Source organism: Peromyscus leucopus, chromosome 15 (assembly GCF_004664715.2).
Source record: "Peromyscus leucopus breed LL Stock chromosome 15, UCI_PerLeu_2.1, whole genome shotgun sequence".
NCBI lineage: Eukaryota > Metazoa > Chordata > Mammalia > Rodentia > Cricetidae > Peromyscus > Peromyscus leucopus.
The window spans coordinates 1,302,245-1,326,478 of record NC_051076.1 but is presented as its reverse complement, the minus strand read 5'-3'; the positions used below and the strand labels follow the sequence as shown (position 1 = coordinate 1,326,478).

General features: G+C 38.6%; 1 protein-coding gene across 2 annotated transcripts in view; it reads right to left on the bottom strand.

Annotated features, from left to right (window-relative positions):
- Positions 1–24,234, bottom strand: part of LOC114687488 (multiple C2 and transmembrane domain-containing protein 1-like) — a 133,735-nt gene that overhangs the window by 12,244 nt on the left and 97,257 nt on the right. Inside the window, exons 3-4 of one of the 2 annotated variants that reach the window (XM_037211087.1) lie at positions 10,365–10,507; positions 6,505–8,668 (exon numbers count right to left, since the gene is read on the bottom strand). In XM_037211087.1, the coding sequence (XP_037066982.1) occupies positions 8,663–8,668; positions 10,365–10,507 (149 nt within the window). In that variant the 3' untranslated portion in view covers positions 6,505–8,662. Of the gene's footprint in view, positions 1–6,504; positions 8,669–10,364; positions 10,508–24,234 lie in introns of those variants that run through there. The other variant, XM_028862113.2, reaches the window with a different exon arrangement.

The window sequence follows — 24,234 nt, the reverse complement described above, 5'->3', positions numbered from 1 at the left end:
AACTAAATTGTTTTTCTCAAGGCCTACTGCAATAGGGTTGCTGGCTTCTGGATGAGGCATGTCCTGGTTCATGTTTGTGTTTTTGGTTAGGATCTTGGCATCTGGAGTTATGCTCTTTGAAGTGTTTCTTGGTATAGATGTTTGGTGCTGTCTGTGGTGAGCTGGCGCTCTAGTCTTTCATTGCTGTTACCCACTGTAGATCTGAGCCCGGTGTGGTGGCTGTGGGGTCCTCAGGTCAGCCTAGTGTGGCCCCCTGCTTTACTTTTTAATAGTATTTTGAGATTATACTATAATGACATCATTTTCCTCTTTTCAAACCTTCCCATGCACCTGCACTTTGCTCTCTTTCAAATTCATGGATTTTTTTTCCCTTAGTGTGTGTGTGTGTGTGTGTGTGTGTGTGTGTGTGTGTGTGTGTGTGTGTTCTTGTGCTTTTTTTCTTTTTCTTCCTTTTTTTTTTTTTTTTTTTTTTTTTTGGTTTTTCGAGACAAGGTTTCTCTGTGTAGCTTTGCGCCTTTCCTGGGACTCACTTGGTAGCCCAGGCTGGCCTCGAACTCACAGAGATCCGCCTGGCTCTGCCTCCCGAGTGCTGCGATTAAAGGCGTCTGCCACCACTGCCCGGCTTCTTGTGCTTTATTTCTAAAGTCAGTGGTAGAATCAGTTTTCATAGACTACATAGGTCTTTAATGAGAAATTTGGGACCATATAAATTATAAAATAAAGAAAATGTTATAGTAAAATGTCCTACCAAGTTTCCCACTAGAGAAGTGAACCCATAATTTTTATGATCATATATATCATGTATTTATAACTATATTATATTAAGTTATGTTTTTATTAATGCATACTAGACTAGCCATAAAAGAATAATATTTGTTTTTGAGACTTTATCTTACTAAATACAACCTTGTCCAATCTCATCCATTTTCCTGAAAAGTCATCAATTTTTTCTTTTTGTCTGAATAAAACTTTATATACCACTTTTTCTTTATCTGTCACTTGTTGATGGACACCACAGTTGACTTCTTAAGTTAGCTCCTGTGGTGGTGTTGCAATAACAATGCATGTGCAAGTGTCTCTACAGTATGCCTACTTAGAACCCCTTAAGCACATTCCCAGAGTGGTGCAGCTGAGTTTTATGGTAGGTAGTTCTATTTTTTGCTTTTTGAGAAATCTCCACACTGATTTTCACAATGGCAGAACCAACTTGCATTCCCACCAGCAGTGGGTAAGAATTATCTTTCCCTTCATCTTTGTCAGCAGTTTAAAAAAACATTTCAACTTATGTGTATGTGAACATGTTTGCATGCCTCCTGTGTGTGTCCCAAGAGGACAGAAGGAGATGTCAACCCCCTGGAGCTGGAGTTACAGGCACCTGGTGTTGGGAGCCACCTGGTGTGGATACTTGGAATCAATATCAGGGCTTCTGGAAGAAGAGTAATTACTTTTAACCACTGAGTTATCTCTTGAGCCCAGTCAGAATTAAAAAAAAATACATCTCTTCTTTCATGTATTGACTTTCCATTTGTACTCAATCTTCTGTAATTGTAATTGTATTGTATTTTACCATTTCTTGATTGGATTATTTGGAGCTAATTTGCTATATATATATGCAATGTGTTAAGGATGTCTGTCTCCCAGGTTTATCTTTTCCTACTATTGTGGATAATTCTTGAGTTATTAAAGTGATAGTTAGGAAATTTGTACTCTTTAAATAATATTAAATAATTCACATGGTTTTATATTTAGTGCAAGATAATTACTAAGATTAAATTTGTGATATGTTTATAATGTTCTTTCTTTATTTTACATAGACTATATAGCAATGTATTAAATTTCAATATGATCTGAAAACATGTTAAGGTTGTTTAATTAATAGTTCTAACCAAATTACAGTTTCCTTAAAGGTCTAAACTATTCCAGGGAATCATCTGATTCAAAATAAAAAATTCTACCCATAAACTGTGTTTAATACTCAGTTTCACACTGACAATTTCAAGACAAACTTCATACTTAAAAAGAATAATTAAAGCTTTAGAAATTTGTAATAATTAAAACAAATCCAAACATAATCTAATTGTAGTCATTGAAATTGGCCATCATTAGTGGAAGAGAGAAGGTATGTTATCTAATTGTAGGACATGCTAAGCAAAACCTTAGTTTCTCTGAGTCTCACTGGCCTATGAAACAGGAATGAGTTCAATTGTCTCTAGAGTTCTGGGAGGACTACTGTAAAAGCATATGATATTTAGCAAGTTGCCAATAAATGGCATCCATTGTGATAAAGATAAGCCTGCAGATTCTAGCTTCCCCAGATTCATTAATTTCACATGCTGTTTGTCCATTAATCAAAAGCATACAAAGTCAAGTATTTTTGTATCTTTTCTTTTTTCAGTAAAAATAGTTAATATTCTTTAATCATGCTGTTCCCAGAAAACCAGCCTATCAAACCCAAATCACAATGCCAAGTGTGAGACATCTTCCTCCCTATGATTTGTCAGTTAAGGGATCCCCAGCAGCTACCAAAACAATACAGAATATTGCTGCTGCTCTTGGCTGCCCAACAGAATGGGACACTAAGGCCCTGTTGTCAAGACAACACATATTTTAGATACAGAACACAGCAAAGTCAAGCTAGAACTGGGCCGGATGCTTTCTTCATGTTTATGAGAATAAATAGTGCCAGGAGGTGTAGTGCAAGCTTTTAGAGGAAAGTCATCAATGATCTAACCTAGAGGAAGGCCCTAAGGCTACAATACTAACATGCCAGACAAGGTATACCCACTGATACAATAGTGGCAGCCAACTGCTCTCTGACTGGATCTGAGGCCGTTTCAATAAGAAGGGATTCATGTCTGATACTGTAAACCTGATCACAATCTGATGGGTAGGGAGCTCACCAGCCGTATAAAGCAATGGAATATTGATGATTTGCTAAATGGACATGTAGTTAAACTGTCTTCTAAATATTTATATTTATATTCATTAACTAGTGCCCCTTTCAGTTTTAGTCACAGAAGCCTCATTTGGCAGTGGACAATGGTCAGTTCAGATACTTACAACCCAACAAAATACTGAGAGTAAGAGACTTCTGAACCAGCCCTAAATGGGACATTTGTGTCACCCACTCTGAAGCATAGGGCCACTGTGAGTAAGTGGGTTAAAAGACCAAGACCTGGAGAATGGGGAGTAACACTCTAAAACGCTGTCTTCTGAATACACCTTCGCTGTTGTGATCATGAGTACACAGAATGAAACCTGCATCAGTCCTGAGAGCACATGGATGGGTGAAGGTTGGCAGAGACTGGAGGATAAATGAAGATATGATCATAATACACTATGTACAACTGTCAAATTTTAAAAGGATTGAACCAAAATAATATAATAATAATAATAATATAATAATAATAGTAATAATAATATACTCTTAAAATACTTAGCTGTTTGACAGTCTCATCCATCTGACGAATGAATTTAAGTCCTGTTCACCACCCACATTGCACTCTCTAGCACCCCCCCTCTTGCTGGAAGCCTTCTTCTCACCTAGTCTCTCTCCTACTTTCGTACCTTCTTGAATATGACCCACTATATTCAGAGTTTTTACCTGAATATGGATTGGAAGATATCTACTGAAGCAAAGGCAGCTTATGAATGGCTACCCATTGAGGAAAGTATACCTTGCCCCAGAAGCCATAAATTGCCAATGGTTCTTTAGAGAGGGAGCAAATTTGTGGGACCAATCTTGTGGCAGGCCTTGTGTAGGTAACCACAGCTGGAGTGAGTTCATGAGTGCATGTTATGGATTACCCAGAGTCTAGGGAAGACACTTCATCTGGTGTGGGACATCTGAGGGAAAAAAATCTATGTATTCTATGCTCTTATGTCTGTTAACTTTATTCCTCTAAGACAAAATTCTGTCAATACAGCTACAGCTGTCAAGTATTCAGGACAGGGATAAATCTAGATAAACCATCATCACATCTTTCTTTCTTTGATTATGTTTATTTGAAGGTATCTTTTTTCTTTTCTTGAGGCTACTGAGAATAGGATAGTTTCTTCAATTTCATTCTCTACGTGTTTGTCATTGGTATACAGAAAGGCTGCTGATTTTTGTATGTTCATTTTGGAACCTACCATTTTGATGAAAGCATTTGTTAGCCTTAGGACTGACTCCTGGTGGGCCTTAGGGTCTCTCATGACTAAAATCATGGCATCTGCAAAAAGGGATATTTTGACTTCTTTCTTTCCTGTTTGGGTCACCTTAATTTCCTTGTTTTGTCTTACTACTCTAGCTAAAACTTGAAACACTACATTGAATAGGAGTGGGGAGAATGGCGCCCTTGTCTTCTTTCTGATCTTAGTGTGAATCTTTGAGGTTTTTCTCCATTTAGCATGATGTTGTAGGTTTTTCATGTACACACTTAACTAAGTTGATAAATGTTTCCTCCTTACCTAGTTTCTCTAGAGAATTTATGGTGAATTGAGGGTAGAGTTTGTCAAGACCCTTTCTTGTACATAAGCTTTATCCATAAATTTCTGAGGTAATTTTGGACCATGTAAAACAAAATATTTAAGACAACAAACATTTTCCTAATTTGGAAAAATCCTGGTTGGATATACTATGGTTTATGTCAGTAAATATATTTCCCTTCCAAATATTCAATTGTTACCATTCAAATATATAGGAAAGTAGCTTCCCACCCAAACTGTATCAGATAATCTATGGAAGAGTTTTAAAAATAAAGAAACTTAAACTTTATCTCAGATCCTTTAGGAGTAGGACTTAGGTATCTAAATACTTTGAAAATTTGTGGCTGACTTTAATAATACATTTATGTTTGAGGGCCACTAGTATATGATCTTTTAGAGAAACCCTTGAAACTTATTAAGAAATCTCTCTGGATAGGTAGTAAACATGGTTCTTAACTTGAAAAAGCAACTTTAAAATCTTAAGCTTAGAATCAAGTTATTTAATGAACTACTGATTTTGTTAAAGTGTTACCATAGAACCAGTCCTGCGGTACTAGCACTAAAATATTTTTATCATTTAGAAGAGTGCAAGTTCTTCCTTATTTTGTGTATGCTACAACAAACTATATGTTACATGATTTTCTGCAACAAAATTTTTCTTACTTGAATTGCTAAGAATTCTATAACTTTAATATTCTCGTTAGTAACATTCACACTGATACTGTAATCAGATTATACAATACGTGTGGGACTTGTTTTCCCTTAGCCACTGGCAAGAAGACCATAGGCTTAATGTTTTCTAGCCATCTTACTCCCTGATAGGTTTTCGGCCTCTCTGCCATAGAAACAAACTGAATCAGACCGAATTGGAAAGCCCAGGTTTAATGGGTAAAGCACTCCCAGGCGATTCCCCAGTCTCCCGCAGAGAGGAGACAGGAAGAAGAGTCTGTTTTCTGGGATGCTGCTTATATGGCCCCTGTGGGAGTCATCCTGAGCCTCTCTGGGGGAGGAGATGTTTGGTTTAGGGAGAGGGTGCTGAGGTGGATCTTCTACCAGAGGCCTTCCAAACATTCCAGACTCTGGGTATAGGGATGCCAGGGTGCCAGGGGTTGAGGGGAGCTCCCACCCAAACACTCCCACAAATGTTTTCACGGTGCCATTTACTGCAGAATCATTTCATTCCTGAGAAATATTTTAGGCAAGATTAATCATCTATTGCAGAGACTATAAATGCCATTTTAGAGCCCAGTAAGGCAGTCACACAGCGCTGTGCAGAGACAACACCAAGCTATAATGTTCTTGAAGCCACATAGTAACTCAGTGAGATTCACACCAATTGTTTTATTTGGGTCTTTGAATACCCAAGGTCAAGGGAAATAAAAGGATAACACATACACACAACATGTAAAAATAGGCTTAAGGTTAGAGATTTTCTTCAAAAGAATCTCTATGGAGAATGAAAAATCAGCTTAAAATATATGTGTATTTTTTAAAGTACAAAACACTGCATAAAGTCAAGTCTTCTTTTATTCTCATATTATATTTGAGAGGTCAAAGTAATCATCTTTTATAAAATAGAAATGAAAATAAATGATTATTGCTTTACAAATGACTACATTTCCTTCCGTGTGGTACAAGTGCAGTTGTGGCTGACAGTCCTGTATGATGAAATGCTAAAGAGAGAAGAGCAAACTGACACAGTCCTGTGTTTCTCCTTCTCGGCCTCTTTATGTCTGTGATGTATGTAATGTAATGTGTGACCTTAGCAGGTGGGTTAGCCAACCTTCAGTGCTACAGTGTATATGCACACATATGTCTATGAATTTATAATATATATACTCACATATACACGTGTTATTCTTTTTAAAACATTTATTTTTATTCTATTTTATATGAATGGGTATTTTGCTTGCATGTATGTCTGTTATCAGTTGTTTGTCTGGGGCCTGCAGAGACCATGTAAGGGCATTGGATGCTCTGGAACTGGGGTTACAGATGGTTGTGAGACACCTTGTGGATAGTGGGAATCAAACTCAGATCCTCTGGAAAAGCAGCCATGTCTCTAGCCCTGTGTATATGTTCTTATCATGTCAAAACAAAACAATTTTATACCACTTTTTCTGTGTAGTTGAGATGGATTATTTATTCTCTTGTTTTGAGCCTAGTAGCATATTTATTTTAAAATATGACTTTTGACAATTTATTACACACACAAAAATACACACACAAATACACACACACACACACACACACACATACACACACACACACAACTCTTCCTTGAGCACAAAGAACAGAAAACCCACACTGTCTAATGTAATTTTGATAAATCTATTTGTGTCCTTATATCAACTGGTGATCTACATGATTTTTATGGAGCACTATCCCATTAAAGAATCTAAGTCTACAGCAGAAGTAATTAAAAATGATTTCCCTTCCTATCACTTATTATTTGCAGTGACAATGAGAACACACAGCCTAGGCTTTCCTTCCCACTGTCACCCCCTCACTGTCCCCTTAGAGCAGAAGCAACTTGCTGGGCTTGATGCTCCCCAGAGTGGGCTGGGCCCTCTTACAACAACAGCCCATCAAGGCAGTTCTTCACAGACATTTGATGCGGGAAACTCCAGGTCTAGTTCCTTCTTCGCAAGTAGCTCTTGGTGGAGTGGAGTTGGCAATAAACACTGACCTCGACACAGAGGGAATCAACTGGCGGCAATACCTTGAAGACTTGGGAGGGAGGGAGAAAGGTACTCTGGGAGTGTTCAGAGAGCAACCACGTGAGACTTGGGGCTCGTGGGAGGAATGACAATGTAGAGGAAAAGGTGGTTCGTGTCCTGTGATCGTAAACGCAGAGAAAGGATTGGGTACCAAATAGACATCCAGAACATAGGTGCACCAAAAATTGTGCCTCAAGACATAGATGGAAGGGAGTCCAGGTATGAAAACATAACGAAACATGGCTTTGGCATGGACCGAGGTTGGGATTTTTTAAGCTCCTTAAGAATGTCTTTAAATTTTTTGACTTTCTATAAATCAGATGAGAGAAAAGCCCTTTTTATCCTGTCTAGAGGTAATGAAGTCATCTCTTAGCCCCATTACCTTTGACCTTTTCATTAGTAGAAGAAAGCACTTTCCTTGAACCAGAAATGATAAATCTTAAAATGGCATAATTTATTTTTTTCTCAGTGTTCCAGGTAAAATATTGATTTTTTAAAAATCTAAAAGTCTATCCTGGAGCATGACAGATCAGTGCCCCAGGTAAAATATTCATTCTTTTAAAATCTAAAAGACTGTGCTGGGGCTCTGTCGGTAAAATGCTTGTAATGTAAGCAGGAGGACCTGAGTTCTGATCCTCAGAACTGTGTGAAAAAAGCTGGTGCAGCTCCATGTGCCCGGGGAGGCAGAGACAGAAGTCCTGGGGCTCATTAGCTGCCAGCTTCATAGAATAGGAAACACACAAGAGACCGCACTGCAAAAAGCAAGGCAGAGGGCAGCTGAGCCACATGCTGGTCACTGACTCCTGGTTGTCACATGTGCCACACACATTCACGGACACGGCACCCACACATGTGCACCATATGAACCTTGTAATTCCCTTATAATAAAATTTGGCTTCACTCTTCCTGGTTGGCCTAAAGTGAAGCTTCAATATATGTCTACAGACTAAATAACTTACAGAAAAATATGAGTGGGGCTCTGAAGAATGAACAACCCGAGTTTATACACTACGTTTCTTTTTTCTGCAGTGGATTTCTCTACAGTTGCAAGTATCTTGGTAACTACAGCCCCTTCGCCCTCTAAAGCTTCTTCCTGTACTCAACATGAACAGTACTCTCCCCCAATGCCAAGACTTTCTGTTTTGTTCTTTAGAGACAGGCCTTTGCAATCATCCTTGATGACCCAAAGCTTACTGTGCAGACTAGACTGGCCTCAAACTTGTAGTGATCCTTCTGTTCCTGCCTCCCAAGTGCCACCATGCCTACCTGTCCCACTGTCTTGCTATGGGCCCTTTTCATCTCATTTGGACTGTGGTGCTCACTTGTCTGGTGAAGAATGATGCTCTGGAATATGGTCTTTGTACTTGGGTCTGCTTTAAATATGATTCTTGGTCTTTTTCTGTGGGTTCATCTTCAGGACTCTGCAATGAGTCTTCTTGTGTAGTATTCAGAGTTCTCTTTGAAAACTTGATTCACATCTGTATTGGACATCGTGTGCATGGGAAGGTTTAGTCACTGCTGAGGAAACTGTTCTGCACCAACTGTTACACAATTCACTTAACTCATGGCATGTACTTTCAGTTCCAATGCATAGCTGTCTCCCATACCCACCAGGAGCAAGTTCAAATCGTTTGTTTACATGAAGCAGAGAAATTCCAGGAGTTTCTAAGGCCTAATAATTCCATTGCCTTCATTATAGGTCATACATGGTCCCCTGAGATGGAGAGGAGAAAGATTCTTCATTCTGTCTCTGCCAGATCTCATTCATTGGAAGGCACATGCCTTTTTGATACTATGACAGACCTTAAGTTTCTTTCCTTTTTGCTTGTTTATTTATTTATCTAATTTTTGGTATCCTATTGGATGTGTACCTGCTCATGTGTGTGTATGTGTATGGAGTGCACATGTCTAAGGTTGGCATCAGGGTGCATCTTACTAATTGCTCTCTACTGTATGTATGTAAGTATGCATACATGCATTATATATATGTATATATCTGTACATCCCTACGTATATGAGTATATATCTATGTGTGTATTTGAGACATGTTCTTTTGTTGCACCCAAAGCTTGATGCTTTGTCTAGATTGGCTGCCTATTGAGCTCTGGAGGTCTGTCTGTCTCCATCCCATGCACTGGGGTTATAGACGTACACAGCCACTTTTGGCTTTTTATGTGGGTGCCTGGGAGCCCAGTTAAAGTTGTCTTGCTTGGACAGCAAGTGCTTGAATCACTCAGCCATCTCTTCAGCCCCAAAGCCCTACATTTCTTAGGAAGCAAAGTAGCCTCCTTTTTTCTTACACCTTTATCTTTATCATCTACCATCAAAGGAGCCTCAGGAACTTGCTGATTCTCAGAATAAGGACTTTAGATACAACCACAGCCAGTGAGACCAGAGCTGGCAGGCAGAGAAGGTGGTGTACCATTTGGGCTAACAGGTGCCTGAAGCATTAGATTTTGGTCACTGCAAACCTGTGGTATCTTCTATACACATTTCCAGAAGTAACTGCCAGAGCAGTGAGTCCTGCTACCTTGAACCATAGCTCTGTGAGGAGACTAAGATTACACACTAGTCTGAGGATCTATCTGCTAATTGAACATCAGCACAATGCTGTCTATTGTTTTGTGCAAACTGATATGCATACATTCATAATATCTGGTTAAACAGGAACCTTGAACATGGCAGGGACAATGACATTTTTGTGAGACGACTTCCCTAGTTTGGAAAAAATTTATACTAATGTATGAATCTATCCCATGGCAGGAAAAAGAGGAAGCCACAGTCCCCTCAGACTGCATCTCCCACAAGAAAAGCTTAAGTGGCATGATCAAAAACAAAGCAGAAATGCTGGTTTCTGTGGAAGCTTTCCTTCATGCTGGGTTCTTCGGAGACTTATTGTCATGTGCTTCCAAACTGCAGTGCGTCTGTTGACAGCACAAAGCAGAGGTGGCGCAGAGGTGGCTCTCATCGCACTTCTGTGCGTCCCCCAACAGAACGGGTCCACACGGAAGGGCCTCCAGCAGCTTGTCCTCCCAGCTCATTTGTGTCCTATTATCTTGGGTTAAAGCTGTGAACAGTGGTCTTTGGTGAAAGCCCCTTTGAAGGCGTAAGAAACAACCATTAAACAAAGATTTCTAAGTCAGGTTCCATAATGGAAAAGCAAAAACTGCTCACCTTGATATACAGGGGCTCTCTAAGATGGTCGACAAGGATGCAAGCCTTTTCCTCCCACACAGGATTCAGGTTCTTGTGTATAATCTTACTTCTGAAAACTTCTTTTCTTCCGATTTTAAACTTCACATATGGATCACTTGTCCCTGTTGAAGAGATACACATGATCCACATTAGCCATGCCTTTCTATCGAATTGAGACTCACTGGAACATCAGAAAGAATGAAAGGGGAAAAGTTAATTGAGACCTATCACACAGGAAAAGAAGGTTTTCTTCACTAAGGATTGAAGTAAGATCAAACCATCATTATTGTTGTTAATACTTTTTCTTCTGAGCATAATCCTGTAAACACATCCTGGCTTTTCAGAAGCACAATTGCTTTCATAGTGGTGGAACCAACTTACATTCTATCAGCAGTGTTTGAGGGCTCTCCTTCCCCTGCATCTCCAGCATGTGTTGCTATTTGTTTTCTTAATGATAACCATTCCAGCTGCAGAAAGATAGGCGATCTCACTGTAGTTTTTAATTTTCATTTCCCCGACTGCAATGGCTGAGAATGCTGAACACTTTCATCATCTACTTTATCATGTTTACCAGCCAGTTGCAGTTGAACTGCTGAGAATTTTCCATCCATTTCATTAACCCACCTTACTAGTTGTGTTGGTTTTTGTTTGTTTGTTTGCAGTATTTGGTTTTTTGAGTTCTTTATATATATTTTGGACAAAAGTCCCATTAGATATTGAGCTAGCAAAGAGTTTTCCTCTCATTCTGTAGGCCATCTCTTTGTTCACTTAACTGTTCTTTCGATGTGAACATTTTAACATCATGCAGTCACAGTTGTCAACTCTTGGTTTATTTCCTGAGTATGGAAGTTCCACAAAAACAAACAAACAATAAATAAATAAAAATAGAGGGTGGGGTGATAGCCCTTACTATAGAACTCACTTAGTGAGCTTGTTTTAACCCTAAGCTCAGTATGAGTAATAATCAATAAACAAGATCCTAAAAACAGAACTACCAAGTACCCAGATACTTGATTCCTGAGTACACAGTCAAAAGACTAAACACACCATAGAGACACTTGCTCACCTGTGGTTATATTCACAGTAGCCAATGCATGGAATTAGTGACCATAAACAGAAGGATACATGAAGATAATGAGGTATATATCCATAATATATATTTAAGTATTATTTAACCTTGAAAAGAGTAAAGTTATGCTGTTTGCAGGCAATGGGAGCAAATAGAAATCATCACATTAAATGAAGTAAGCCAGATTTAGAAAAATAAAAATCATGTTTTCTCTCATGTGTGGATCCCAGATTGCATATAGATGCACCAAATCATTTTAATGTCATTATTTGTAAATGACATTAAAGCAGAAATGAGACTTCTATGGAAAGAAACTGTATCAGTGGGAGGGTGAGGGTAGAGGAAGAAGAGGTATGAAAGATGACTATGCCTAGAGTACATGATACTGCTGTGGATATCGCTCTATATAAATAAAACACTGATGGTCAGTGACCAGGCAGGAAGTATAGGCGGAACAAGGAGAGAGGAGAATTGGGGAAACAGGAAGAAGGAGGGAGAGACACTGCAGCCACCACCAGGATAAGCAGCATGTAAAGACGCCGGTAAGCCACCAGCCATGTGGCAAGGTATAGATTTATAAAAAATGGGTTAATTTAAGATAAAAGAACAGTTAGCAAGAAGTTTGCCATGGCCATACAGTTTGTAAGTAATATAAGCGTCTGAGTGATTATTTTATATGTGGATTGTGGGACTGTGGGGCTTGGTAGAACCTGGAGAGAAGCCCTCCAGCAACATGATATGCTTGATGAAATGTCTTCATGAAGCCTATTACTATGTGCAATGAGTATAAATGCCAATATGAATAAAAATCAACATGATTGAATGGTAGATATGTAAGTCCAAGTCTATCTATAAATCAGAGCTTAGCTGACATTTCTCTTGGTCTCATCTGATCTGATATAAAAAAAAGGATCAATGATATTGACCAATTAAACTACTTTTAAAAGACTCAGACATGGTCAACATTTCATACTCACCTAAAACCTTATGGAAAAGTGAGTCTCCATGTTGACCTCCTATCATCCTTAGCTCCATAACATTTTCACCCTCAGAACTTACAGTTTTGAATACCAGGAAGGGATAGAGGTAGAGTTCTTGGGAGTTTAAGGGGGTTAGAATTATTAGGGAATGAGCTGGTTTTGTCATATCTTGAGTACTTTGTCCTCAGCACTTTGTTATTCACTGAGAGGTGGTTTAATAAGGGGGGTTCAAACTCCATAAATAGGTTAATTAGTAATATATACAATTAATTAGTGATATCACTATTTAATATATTAAAAATAACATCATATATATTCATATAGTATTAAAGAAAATCAGAAATGGCAAGTGAATTGCTTATAATACACAACTAGCTGCTTGAATCTAATTATCTGTGGGTTTTTTTTCTACTATGCCCATGGACGAGAAAGGCCTTTACATACTTACTTATACATTATGATATTTCTCATTTGGGAATGAGGCTGACAATATGATCAATCTTGATTCAACTGTTCATGCAGTTATTAAAACTCCCAGAGAATCAGTGACATCCTCAAGTAGAATTTCCAGTATACAACAATCTCTGTAATTAGGAAATAATTCCTTACATCTCCCTTATGTTAAGGTTTGGCTTAATTCTTCCTGATTAGCCCAAATTGTAGCTTCACTTAATAGCTACAGACTGTATGGATTAAGGGAAAATAAAGCATAAAGCACCAATTAAGTGTTAAGTATTATTACTACAAAGCTGGCCTCTTAAACCTCCCTCCATATCCATTCTCAATACTTTATTCCCTGAAGCAACATGGAAATGATTGTGATTCATATAAAAACTGCCCTTTGTCTTGTGGTTATTTCATCACTTGGGGCTCTCTCTAAGCTTGTATAGCAGTACACATATATAATCCTAACACGTGGGAGGGAGAGGCACGAGGATCAAGAGTTCAACACAATTCTGTTGTCCACAACAAATTCGCGGGAGCCTGAATTACATGAAAGCCTTTCAAAAATTCCTCATTTGATCCTCAAATATAATCATTGTTTTTGCAAATCTACATATAGTGAATACAATGTAAAACTCCATCTCATTTTGATAGTTTGGTTTTACTATAAAAGTAAAAGTATGAATGTGAAAATGGTCTAGTATGTGGTATGATACTAAAATATATTCTTTAGGGGAGCCAATGCAACAAAATGTTAAAAGTTAAAATGGTCATTACTGATATGATCACCCATAATACCTACTGAGGACCCAGAGTGGTAGAGGTGCTGCAGCACATATTTAAAGAACTATTGAAACCCATTACTCATTTTCTCAGTCTTGCTTCAGAGCTTAAGCAAAATCTTAAAAGTGAGAAATAAAGCAGTATGTGGATGACAGATATATAGATCTTTGTGTGTGAGATATTTGTATATAGTTAAATTCATCTGTCTGACTGAGGATAGTATGGCAAAGTTAACCAAAAGTTATACTGGAAATATTTGTAATGCCCGAAACAGGCAAGAGATTAATGTTTTGAATGCATAAGAATGTTTTTAAATTAATAATAATAAGACAGGACTCCAGCAAAAAAAAAATAGCTGCTGTGGAATAATCCTTTTGTATACTGTGAAGATTTGCAACTCAGATTGGTTTAGTAAAATGCTGATTGGCCAATAGCTAGGCAGGATTTTCAGGGCACAGAGAATGCTCAGGAGAAGAAGGGCAGAGTTGGAGGAGATGCCATGAGACACAGAGTGAGCAGAATGGGAAGTATGTACATGAGGTAAACAAGCCTCAGGGCATCACATAGATGAATGGAAATGGGTTAAGTTATAAGAGCTAACTAAAAACAAGCTTGTGGTGCTATCAGTTGAACATTTATTTAATAATTAATTTAATAATTAAGTCTCTGAAATTAATAATAAGTCTGAATGGTTATTTGGAGTGGCTGCTGAGACATAGAGAAACTCTGCCTACAAATGGCACCCAAATGTCCAGCACCTATATCCACATAAGACCTGAAAAACTTAAAAAAGTTTCTAAACACACAAAAATGGAGCCAAGGCTTTCTAGCTTCATGTCTCTCATGAGACAGAGCTGTGTCTCCCAGCCACTGCCTGTGGGCTTGAGCCACCAGCATGAGCACTGTCAGAGTGAACCCTACCAGCACACCATGAACTAAACTGCATGGTGGGTTCAAGTTTTACTCATGCAGACAAGAAAGATTACAGATGTGCAGTAAAGACAGATCCAGATAGAAAAAAAAAAAACAAACAAACCCAAAAACCTCTAAATGGGTTACAGTGGTTTAAAAATGTACATAGACTTGGGAGAAAAAAATGGTATAAACAGTCAAAGAAAAAAAATAAGTTTAAAAATAATAAAGTCTTTAAAGAAAGAATAAAGTAATATAAGGAAAAAACACGCAAAGATGGGAAATACATGAGGAGTCTGGATTCTATATGTTATTGTGTTGTCTTTAGATTTTCTGATTGCTGATGAAGGAATGACAGCTGCTAAGACATTCTATTATGAAAACTGCTGGAATAAAAAAACCTATATATTTTAAAAATGTCTTGACTTCAAAATGGAAGTCAAAAGATGTTACTTTGGGGAAGAGGTTATGCTTTTATTTCCACAGGAAATGAGAGGCTGTGGATTCATTCCAGGCTGATCTGAATCAGGTTTGATCAGAGAAGACCTCCCTGAAAACCCTGGCTACAAACTTAAAGAAATAAACCTAGAAGAACTACCAGACATGTGACATATATTTTACCTGCTCAAACAAAAAATTATCTTTGACTGACTTGTGTACAATGGAGAGTCTGTACTTGTATTAATGCAGATATGTATGTTACCTTTAAAAGTTAATGTATTATCAGAGCAAGGGGACCAGACACCAATAAAAACTAATGGCCCAGGTGATCCAGCATCCAGAACAGCTTCAAGGCCAAGATTTAGCCATTATCCTGATTTTCTTAAGGTTTGCCCAAAGATAACAACACTCACAGACATCAGGAAGTGCTGTGGGATGGTCTTTCTGTATGCTGTGAATATGTGTTGCTACCACTGGTTAATAAAGAAGCTGCTATGGCCTATGGCAAGACAGAATAGAGGCAGGTGGGGAATCCAAGCAGAGAGAAGAGAAGAGAAGAAGGCAGAGTCAGAGGAGACACTGAGTGCTGCTGGGGGAGCAAGATGTAATGGAACACAGGTAACACCATGAAGCCATGTGGCGATACATAAATTTATAGAAATGGGTTAATTTAAGATGAAAGAGCTATCTAGAAAGAAGATTATTTTATAAGCAGCTGTGGGACCTCAGAATAGGGCAAGACAGAGAAAAGTGTCTGGCTACATATGGTGCCCAAATGTTCAGCAAAAATTTCCACATAAAACATGCAAAAGCTTAAAAAAGGGTTCTAGAACACATAACCAGGGTCAAAAATGGCTTCCAAGTTGTGTCTCTCATGTGGGCCATGGTACAGAGATGCTATAGCATGTGGGCTTGAGGTACAGCATGGCAGTACACAGAGGCCTCCAAGCTGCTCAGCATCCTGCATGATGGATTTATCTTTTGCTCATGCAGGCAAAAAAGGCTAAAAGATACACAGTAAAATGAGGTCCAGACAGAAAAGCCTCTGAACAGGTATCAATGTGGTTTTTTTTTTTTTTTTTTTTTACAATGTGCGTAGGATTAAGAATGAAATAAAAAGAGTATGGACAGTTCTAGAAAGGAATAAATGGTTTAAAAATAAGGTGGAGCCTTGAAAGAGAGAAATAAAGTAATATAAGAAAAAGAATAAGCCATGTAGCAATGGGAAATACACAGGGAGTCTGGATTCTGCATGTTATTGTGTTTATTTTGAATGTTTTGATGCTGACAAGCAAACAACAGCTCCTGAGACGTGGGACTGAAAGAGGGACTGATGACATACACCAGCCTAGATATTTTAGGAATGCCTTAGCTTTCAAACAAAAGTAAAAAAATATATATTTGTAAAGTGGAACTTAAAAGGTGCATTGCTTTGGAGAAGTGGTTTTGCTTTTGTTTCCACAGGAAACAAGAGGCTGTGGATTTGTTCCAGGTTGATATGCATCAGATTTGATCAAGGGAGACCTCCTGAAACTTGACAGGTGATATCTATCAACAAAGGTTACTGCTGGTCTTCCCAGGACTTGGTCTTTATCTCAGATTTTCCCTGGGACCCCTGAGGATGCCTTTGCCCACAGAGAACAGGAGGCAGTATGTAGAAAACTATGCTCACATTCCCAAGAGTTGGGGGTGTAGATGGTCTTTGGTCATTTGGTGGGTTTCAGATGTTTGTTATATTTTAGGGGAATTTAATAATATAGGATAAAAAGACAACTATTAATCTCAGATATTTTATATTGGGATGGATTTTGGTATAGTGATACAAATTTAAAGTTAGTTTTGTTACACTGTATATTATATTTCTATTCTTGTTTAAAGGATTTTTGTATATTGATGCAACATTAAGGTTACTTTTGTTACAATATATTGTATATATACTTCTATTTTTGTTTAAGGTATTTTACCTATGCAGTTTATTTAAAATATAAGGGAAAGTTCTAATTTTTGAAAGCTATTATTATAAACTATTTAGGATAATCAAAAAACATAGGTTAGTTAGTCATCTATAACAATCAAATTTGTAGATATGTTAGATATGTTTTCAGGATCATGCAGAGATATATTTTAGGTAGATGGTCTTCAAATAACCTATAGAATGTGGCATTTAAAATATTTTGTTAACACAGGGTTTTTTATGACAATGAGACACATCTACTCCTGGCAGTACCAATTCACTTCACAGATGATGGGCATCAGAGAAACTCTTTATGGAGTTTGCTTTCAATGTGGCAAGGGTAGTCATTTGGGCAAGAAACTGCTCTGGCCTGGACTACTTGACAGTATGTTGTATGAATTGGACATGCAGGGCCCATGGGAAAATGACCACTGAACTTTGATAAAATAAGGCAAGATGATCTTTCTGGTTCCTGCTTCACAGAAGAAACTGCCAGACATTCTGTAGGACACAGAGAAAAGTGACTGATGAACTTTGCCAATAGGCAAAACAGTCCTTCAAATTTCCTGCTACACTAAAAAATATGCCAGAGACTCTAGGCCAGTAGGCTGAAGATAGATGCCCCATTGTTACTGAGGAACTTTGGGTGACTGTTCAGACAGCCAGATGTCTTGTCATTTTTAGAATTTTGAAAGTTGCTTGCAATGCACTTCCTATTTGCTTAGGTAATATTATATCCTTCTGAGGTCTTTGATGGAGTTGAAGACTAGATAATAATAACTTTCCTTAGTTATGATAAAAGGTAAATTAGATATAAAACTTTAGACTCACAAAGATAGGATAGAAGAAAGAACATTTTCTTTAATTTTTCCAAATACAAATACACATTATAACTGTAATTCTCATTTGATAACTGTTTTGTTATATGTAATTTTACTATGATAAAATGAAAAACTTCCTTTTTTGATTGACAGAAAAGGGAAATGATGTGGGATGGTCTTTCTCTAGGTTGTGAATGTGTGTTGCTTCCATTGGTTAATAAAGAAGCTGCTATGGCCTAGGGCAAGGCACAATAGAGCCAGGTGGGGAATCCAAGCAGAGACAAGAAGGCAGAGTTAGAGGAGACACTGAGCACTGCTGGGAGAGCAAGATGTAACTGGAATACAGGTAATGCCATGAAGCCAGGCAACAATACATCGATTAATAGAAATGGGTTCATTTAGGATGAATGAGCTAGCCATTTGGGCAAAAAAACTGCTCTTGCCTCAATTGCTGATAGTATACTGTCCAAACTGGACCAACAGGATGCAAAAAAAAAAAAAAAAAAAAAAAAGTAAATGCCAAGCTTTGCCAAGACAAGGTAGGGCAGTCTTTCAAAATTCCTTGCTTCTCAAAAATGTCTGTCAGATATACCAGAGTTGGATGCCCCAATATTACAAAAGAACTTAGGGTGACTGTCCAGGCAGCCAGATGTCTCTGTCATTAGGTAACATTACACCCTTCTGGGGTCTTTGATGGAGTTAAAGACTAAATAATTAGACTTAATGTTTTCCTTAGTTATGATAAAAAGGTAATTAGATATAAAACTTTAGACACACAAAGATAAGAAAAATAATAAAGTATTTTCTCTAATTTTGCCAAATACAAATGAACTGGATATTGTAACTATAATTCTTACTTGATAACTGCTTTTGTAGTATATGATTTTTCTATGTTAAAGTTAAAACCCTTTTTTAATTAGATGAAAAGGGAGAAATGCTGGGGAATAATCCTTTTGTACACTGTGAAAGCTTGCCACTCAGATTGGTTTAATAAAAAGCTGATTGGCCAATAGTTAGGCAAGATGTTGGGGGCAGAGAGAATACTGGGGAGAAGAAGGGTGGAGTCAGAGATGCTGTGAGACAGAGCGAGCAGAATGGGAAGTTTGTACAAGAGGCAAACAAGCCTCAGGGCAGCACGTAGATTACTAGAAGTGAGTTCATTTACGTTATAAGAGTTAGCTAAAAACAAGCTTAAACTATTGTCCAAGCATTTCTAATTAATATTAAGTCTCTGTGTGGTTATTTTGAGAGCAGCTGGCAGGACAAAAATGTCTGCCTACAAATAGCTAAGTTTTTTTAAGTAGGTAAATTGCAAGGGTAAAAGCGCCCTAAAAGTTAGACAATTGAATAAATTAAAAAAAACAAATAAACAGCAAAACAACTAGGGTCTGGAGAGATGTCTTATTCATTAAAGAGAACTGATTGGACGTGCAGAAGATTCAGGCTCAGTTCCCAGCATCCACATGATGGCTCACAATCATCTATAATTCTAGTTCCAGGAGATCCAATATCCTCTTCTGGCTTCCCTAGGTATCATGCACACATGCAGTGCACATGCATACAAGCATAACTCTCATACACACAAAATAAAATGAAATTTAAAATATTTAAAACCCACTAGCAATCAGACACCACACAAATAACTAAATGAGAAACAACTTTTCACTGAGCTGAAAATGGTCAGGAAATCAGATATTTTAGACCTGTGTATCACAACTTCTGTTGTGCTTTCCTGCCTCCCCAAAGCTCAAGTCAACATGAGCTCTCCAATACAACAGGCTGTACACATCAGTGCCATGTGTAATAGTCATTTCAGTTGCTCAGTAACAAGCCACTTGGATCATGGTATTCTGTGAACCTGGAAATTCTGAGCTACAGGACTCAGACTTGGCATAGTGGAACATTTTACCTCTGCTCCAGGAGGACTGTGTCTCTGATGTGAAGACTCAGATGTCCAAAATTCAGAAACATATATATGGTGATATTTTATTTGTGCTGAAATGTGATTTTATTTGTATGTTAACAAATAAAGTTGCCTGGAGATCAGAGGTCAAATAGCCATTAAGCAGAAGTATGGTGGTGGTAGCCTATGCCCTTAATCTGACCACATGGCAGGCAGAGTCTCTGTGTGGTCAAGGACACAGCCAAGCATGCTGACATGAGGATTTAATCCCAGTACCAACCATAAAGACCTGGACGTCTGTATAGACAGGAAGTGACAAGGAAGTCATGTGGCTGGGCTTAGAGCCAAGGAGAAGGCAGAACAGAAAGGCAATAAAAACACAAGTCAGGCAGGAAGAAGCTTTCTCTGGGGAAGTGACTGCGGTGAGGTGGTAAGATAGGGTAGTTGTGGAGCTCTGATCTCTTTGGCTATTACCTTTGTATTTGGCTCTGTGTTTCTTACTTACTAAGACTGTTTAGAATTTGTCTACACATATATATGCAATTAAGATACCTTGAATATGGTTTTTCCCCAACAGAACTAATGCCAGTTTAATTTCCATTGTGAGGCATTAACAATGTAAAAACCTTAAGATATTTATTTTACATGTACATGTGTATACTTGTCTGAGAGTATGTATGGTGTGTATATGATGCTTATGGAGGTATGTGTATGTGTGTGTTCACATGAATGAATGTGGGTTTACATGTGCTAAGGGACATGTGTGCATGTGTATACTTGTCTGAGAGTATGTATGGTGTGTATATGATGCTTATGGAGGTATGTGTATGTGTGTGTTCACATGAATGAATGTGGGTTTACATGTGCTAAGGGACATGTGTGCAGGTCAGAGAACTTCTCGGTGCTGGTCTGTGTCTGCTATCCCATTTGAGATAGAGTCTCTTTGTTGTTTGGCGATGTGTATACCAGGATAGCTGGCCCACAAGCTCCCCAGGATTCTCCTGTCCCATCTTCTCTTTCACCTTGGGACACTGGGATTACAGGTGTGTGGTACTATACGTTCTGGGGACTATAACTCGGGTCTTCACATAGCAAGTGGTTTAACTAAACTGAGCATCTACCTATCCTGGAATGTCTCCAGGGGAGGGGGCTTTGGAAAGTAATCAGATAAGGATTAGTTAAGGCCATCAGGACAGAGAGACATCAACTTTCAGAGGAGGGAGTTATAGAATTCTATGCTTCTGACCACGTTATCCATGGAGAAGACTCTGGTTACTACTGCACAGTTCATATGCAGCAGCCAATGCGGCCTTAACATTCTTTTCAACTTGACTAAAGTTTACCATAGATTTGCTTTATGTGGATCTCTCACTTCCTTATCAAAAAGGCTTTACTTTAGGAAAATTGCAATTCTTCATCTGTCCCATTAACATGTATTTTATTTTATTTTTACTTTTATTGCATGTGATAGGGGCATGGAAGGAAGTGCCTATGTGGAGCTCAGCAGATAATCCCGTGAATTTGGTTCTTTCCTTACAGGTTTGCTCTGGGTCCTGTCACCAGGCTTGTACGACAAGCACCTTTACCAGCTGGCCATTTTTGCTGGCCTGAGGCACACATTTTCTCCCAGTCTCTGGCAGGCTTAGCAGTTCAGGAAAGGCTGTCTTGGGAAACTCGATATCATTCCTCTGAAATGTGCTCAAGAAGTCAGGTGATGGTGACACACACTTTAATTCCAGCACTTGGGAGACAAAGTCAGTCGAATCTTTAAGTTTAAGGCCAGCCTGGTCTATAGAGAGAGTTCCAGGACATCCAGGGCCACACAGAAAACCTTGTCTTGAAAAACAAACAAACAAAAAAAAAACAAAAAAAAAAACAAAATGTGATCAAGAAACATGGGGCCAAGTGCCAGGGAAAAAGTGTTCAGCACCACAACTATCAGAGGAAATACAAATCACCTGGACATTGTATGACGGCGGTCATCAAAATGATAGAAGATAACAGCTGTTGGTGAGGATGTGGGTAAGGGAGCCTTTGTCTGCTGCTAGTGGGAATCTGCGCAGCCATGGTGGAGAACAGTGTAGAGATGCCTCAAAGAATTAAATCTGGGCTTAGGTGATAGCTCCATCAGTGAAGTGCCTGCTCTGCAATCATTCCCCAGAGTCCAAGCCCTGAGAAACTTCATTAAAAAGCTATGTGGTTTGTAATCCCAGTACAGGAGAGACAGAGACCCGCAAACCCCTGGAGTGCACTGGCCAGCCCATTTAGCCTAACTGGTCCCAAGCCAATGAGAGAACCTGCCTCAAAAAAAAAAAGATGGGACAGCACTTGGGGAACAACAATTGAGTTGTCCTCTAGCCTGCACACACACACACACACACACACACACACACACACACACACACACACGGATTATCAAATGATCCAGCAACCCCTCTGCTCTCTCTGTGTGTATGTGTGTGTGTGTGTGTGTGTGTGTGTGTGTGTGTGTGTGTGTATGAGAGAAATCTATAGGTTGAAGAAACATCTACATTCCCATGTTCACTGCAGCTCCCCTCACAATAATAGCCAAAATTAAAATGACCAGTCTTCAACTGATGACTAAATAAAGAAACTCTGGTATGTATACACAGCACATTATTACTCATTAGTTAAATCCTATCATGGTGACAGCACAGATGGAACTCAAGATCATTGTGCGAAGGGAAGTAAGCCGGGCACTGAAAGACAAAACTGTGTGTGCTACTGGTGTGGACTCTAAAACACGTCGATCATATGGAAGTTGAGAATTCTAAAGTTGAGGTTACCAGAAATTAGGGATAGTGGTGGAGTGGGATATGAGAAAAGACTCATCAGTGGGCACTCAGGTAGACTTACACATGAGCAAGAAGTTCTGCTCGGTTAATTCACAGGTGGGTGAGTACAGACACCACTGTATGTAGATGATATAGATAGTACTACCCACTGTCACAGGTGGGTGAGTACAGACACTGTCACAGGTGGGTGAGTACAGACACCACTGTATGTCGATGGTATAGATAGTACTACCCACTGTCACAGGTGGGTGAGTACAAACACCACTGTATGTAGATGGTATGGATACTACTATCTACTTGAACCCAGAAGAAAAGATTTTGAAATTTTCACCATAAGAAATGATGAAAATTGGGCTAGATAGATGACTCAGCAGTTAAGAGCATTTAGTGCTCTTGCTGAGATCTGGGTTTGGTCTCAGCAACCACATGGTGTTCACAACTACCCCTAACTCTAGTTTCAGGGGATTCAAGGCCTCTTCTGACCACTTAAGCACAGCACACATGTGCTACAAATACATACATGTAGGCAAAACACTCACATACATGAAATTTTTAAAAATCTGAAAATATTTTAAAAAGAAATGATAAATGTTTATAATCAATATGCATATCCTCATTATTATATAACATGATTACATATTAAACACTTACATTCATCCTATTAATATGCACATCTTGTTTTTTATGTATTGGTTAAAATAAAATCTAAAAGCTTAGGGTCTCTATCTCCCATTCTTTGTGGAAAATAGAAACTCAACTTAAATGTTTGCCAGTCAGCAAAGACAGATGGTCTAATCCCTCGGACCAGTGTCTTCTCAAATCTTCTATGGTTTCTTTTCACCAGCCTGCTGGAACATTAAAATTCTTCTGCCTTTTGTCTCAATGGAAATGAATTAATTTTATCTTCTGTATTGTAAAAGTCTCACTCCTTACAGTAATAGTCCTGATTAAATTCTTCCTTGATGGTTTTAAGCAACTTTATGTATTTCCCCTCACTACACAACAGTGAGGTATAATTTACACACGTTGCTCTGGATGGCTGAGATGTTAGATTCCGTTATTGGACACCAATCTTTGTCTGTCTTTATATACACTATCTTTGCAATCCATTTTGCTCTTGCCCTGGTGAATGAGTTTTATTAGACCAAGGCCCAATCTTAGTGAATACGGGTGTGAAGCAGACACAGGAGTGACTGGGTCTCCTCTTGTGCTTCTACCAAAACCACGAGAAATACAGAGCTGGTCAGCTCCCTGATCCCAGAGAGGCACAGGTGTGAGGCAGGGGCATTCCAGCATCTTAGCCTGACGTAGAACTGCTGAGCTAACTCAGTCCATAAACATACATTAAATGCCTGTTGCTACATATAACTGATGTTTTGGGTTATTAATATGTTCTTTGGTAGCATAACTGTGTTGACTTGAATCACCCTGGGATTTCAATGCACTGGCTTCCATCTAGAATGATTTCAAACTATAGCCAAAGTCCCAGTATGATAGGTAATATCCAGTGCTGCTGAAGATGTGGACAGATGGAAACCTTGTGTTCTGCTGATGGAAGGACAGAATGTTTGGCAATTTTAGAAGTCAATATCTGGAAATCTTATGAATTTTCTGTCTTATGACCTAGCAATTCCTTTTCTGAGCCTTCATTCCAGGGAATTCTCCTTTTGAATTTTTGAAATTTCATTTCTTTCTTCTTCATGTGTGTGTACAACTGCACACACAG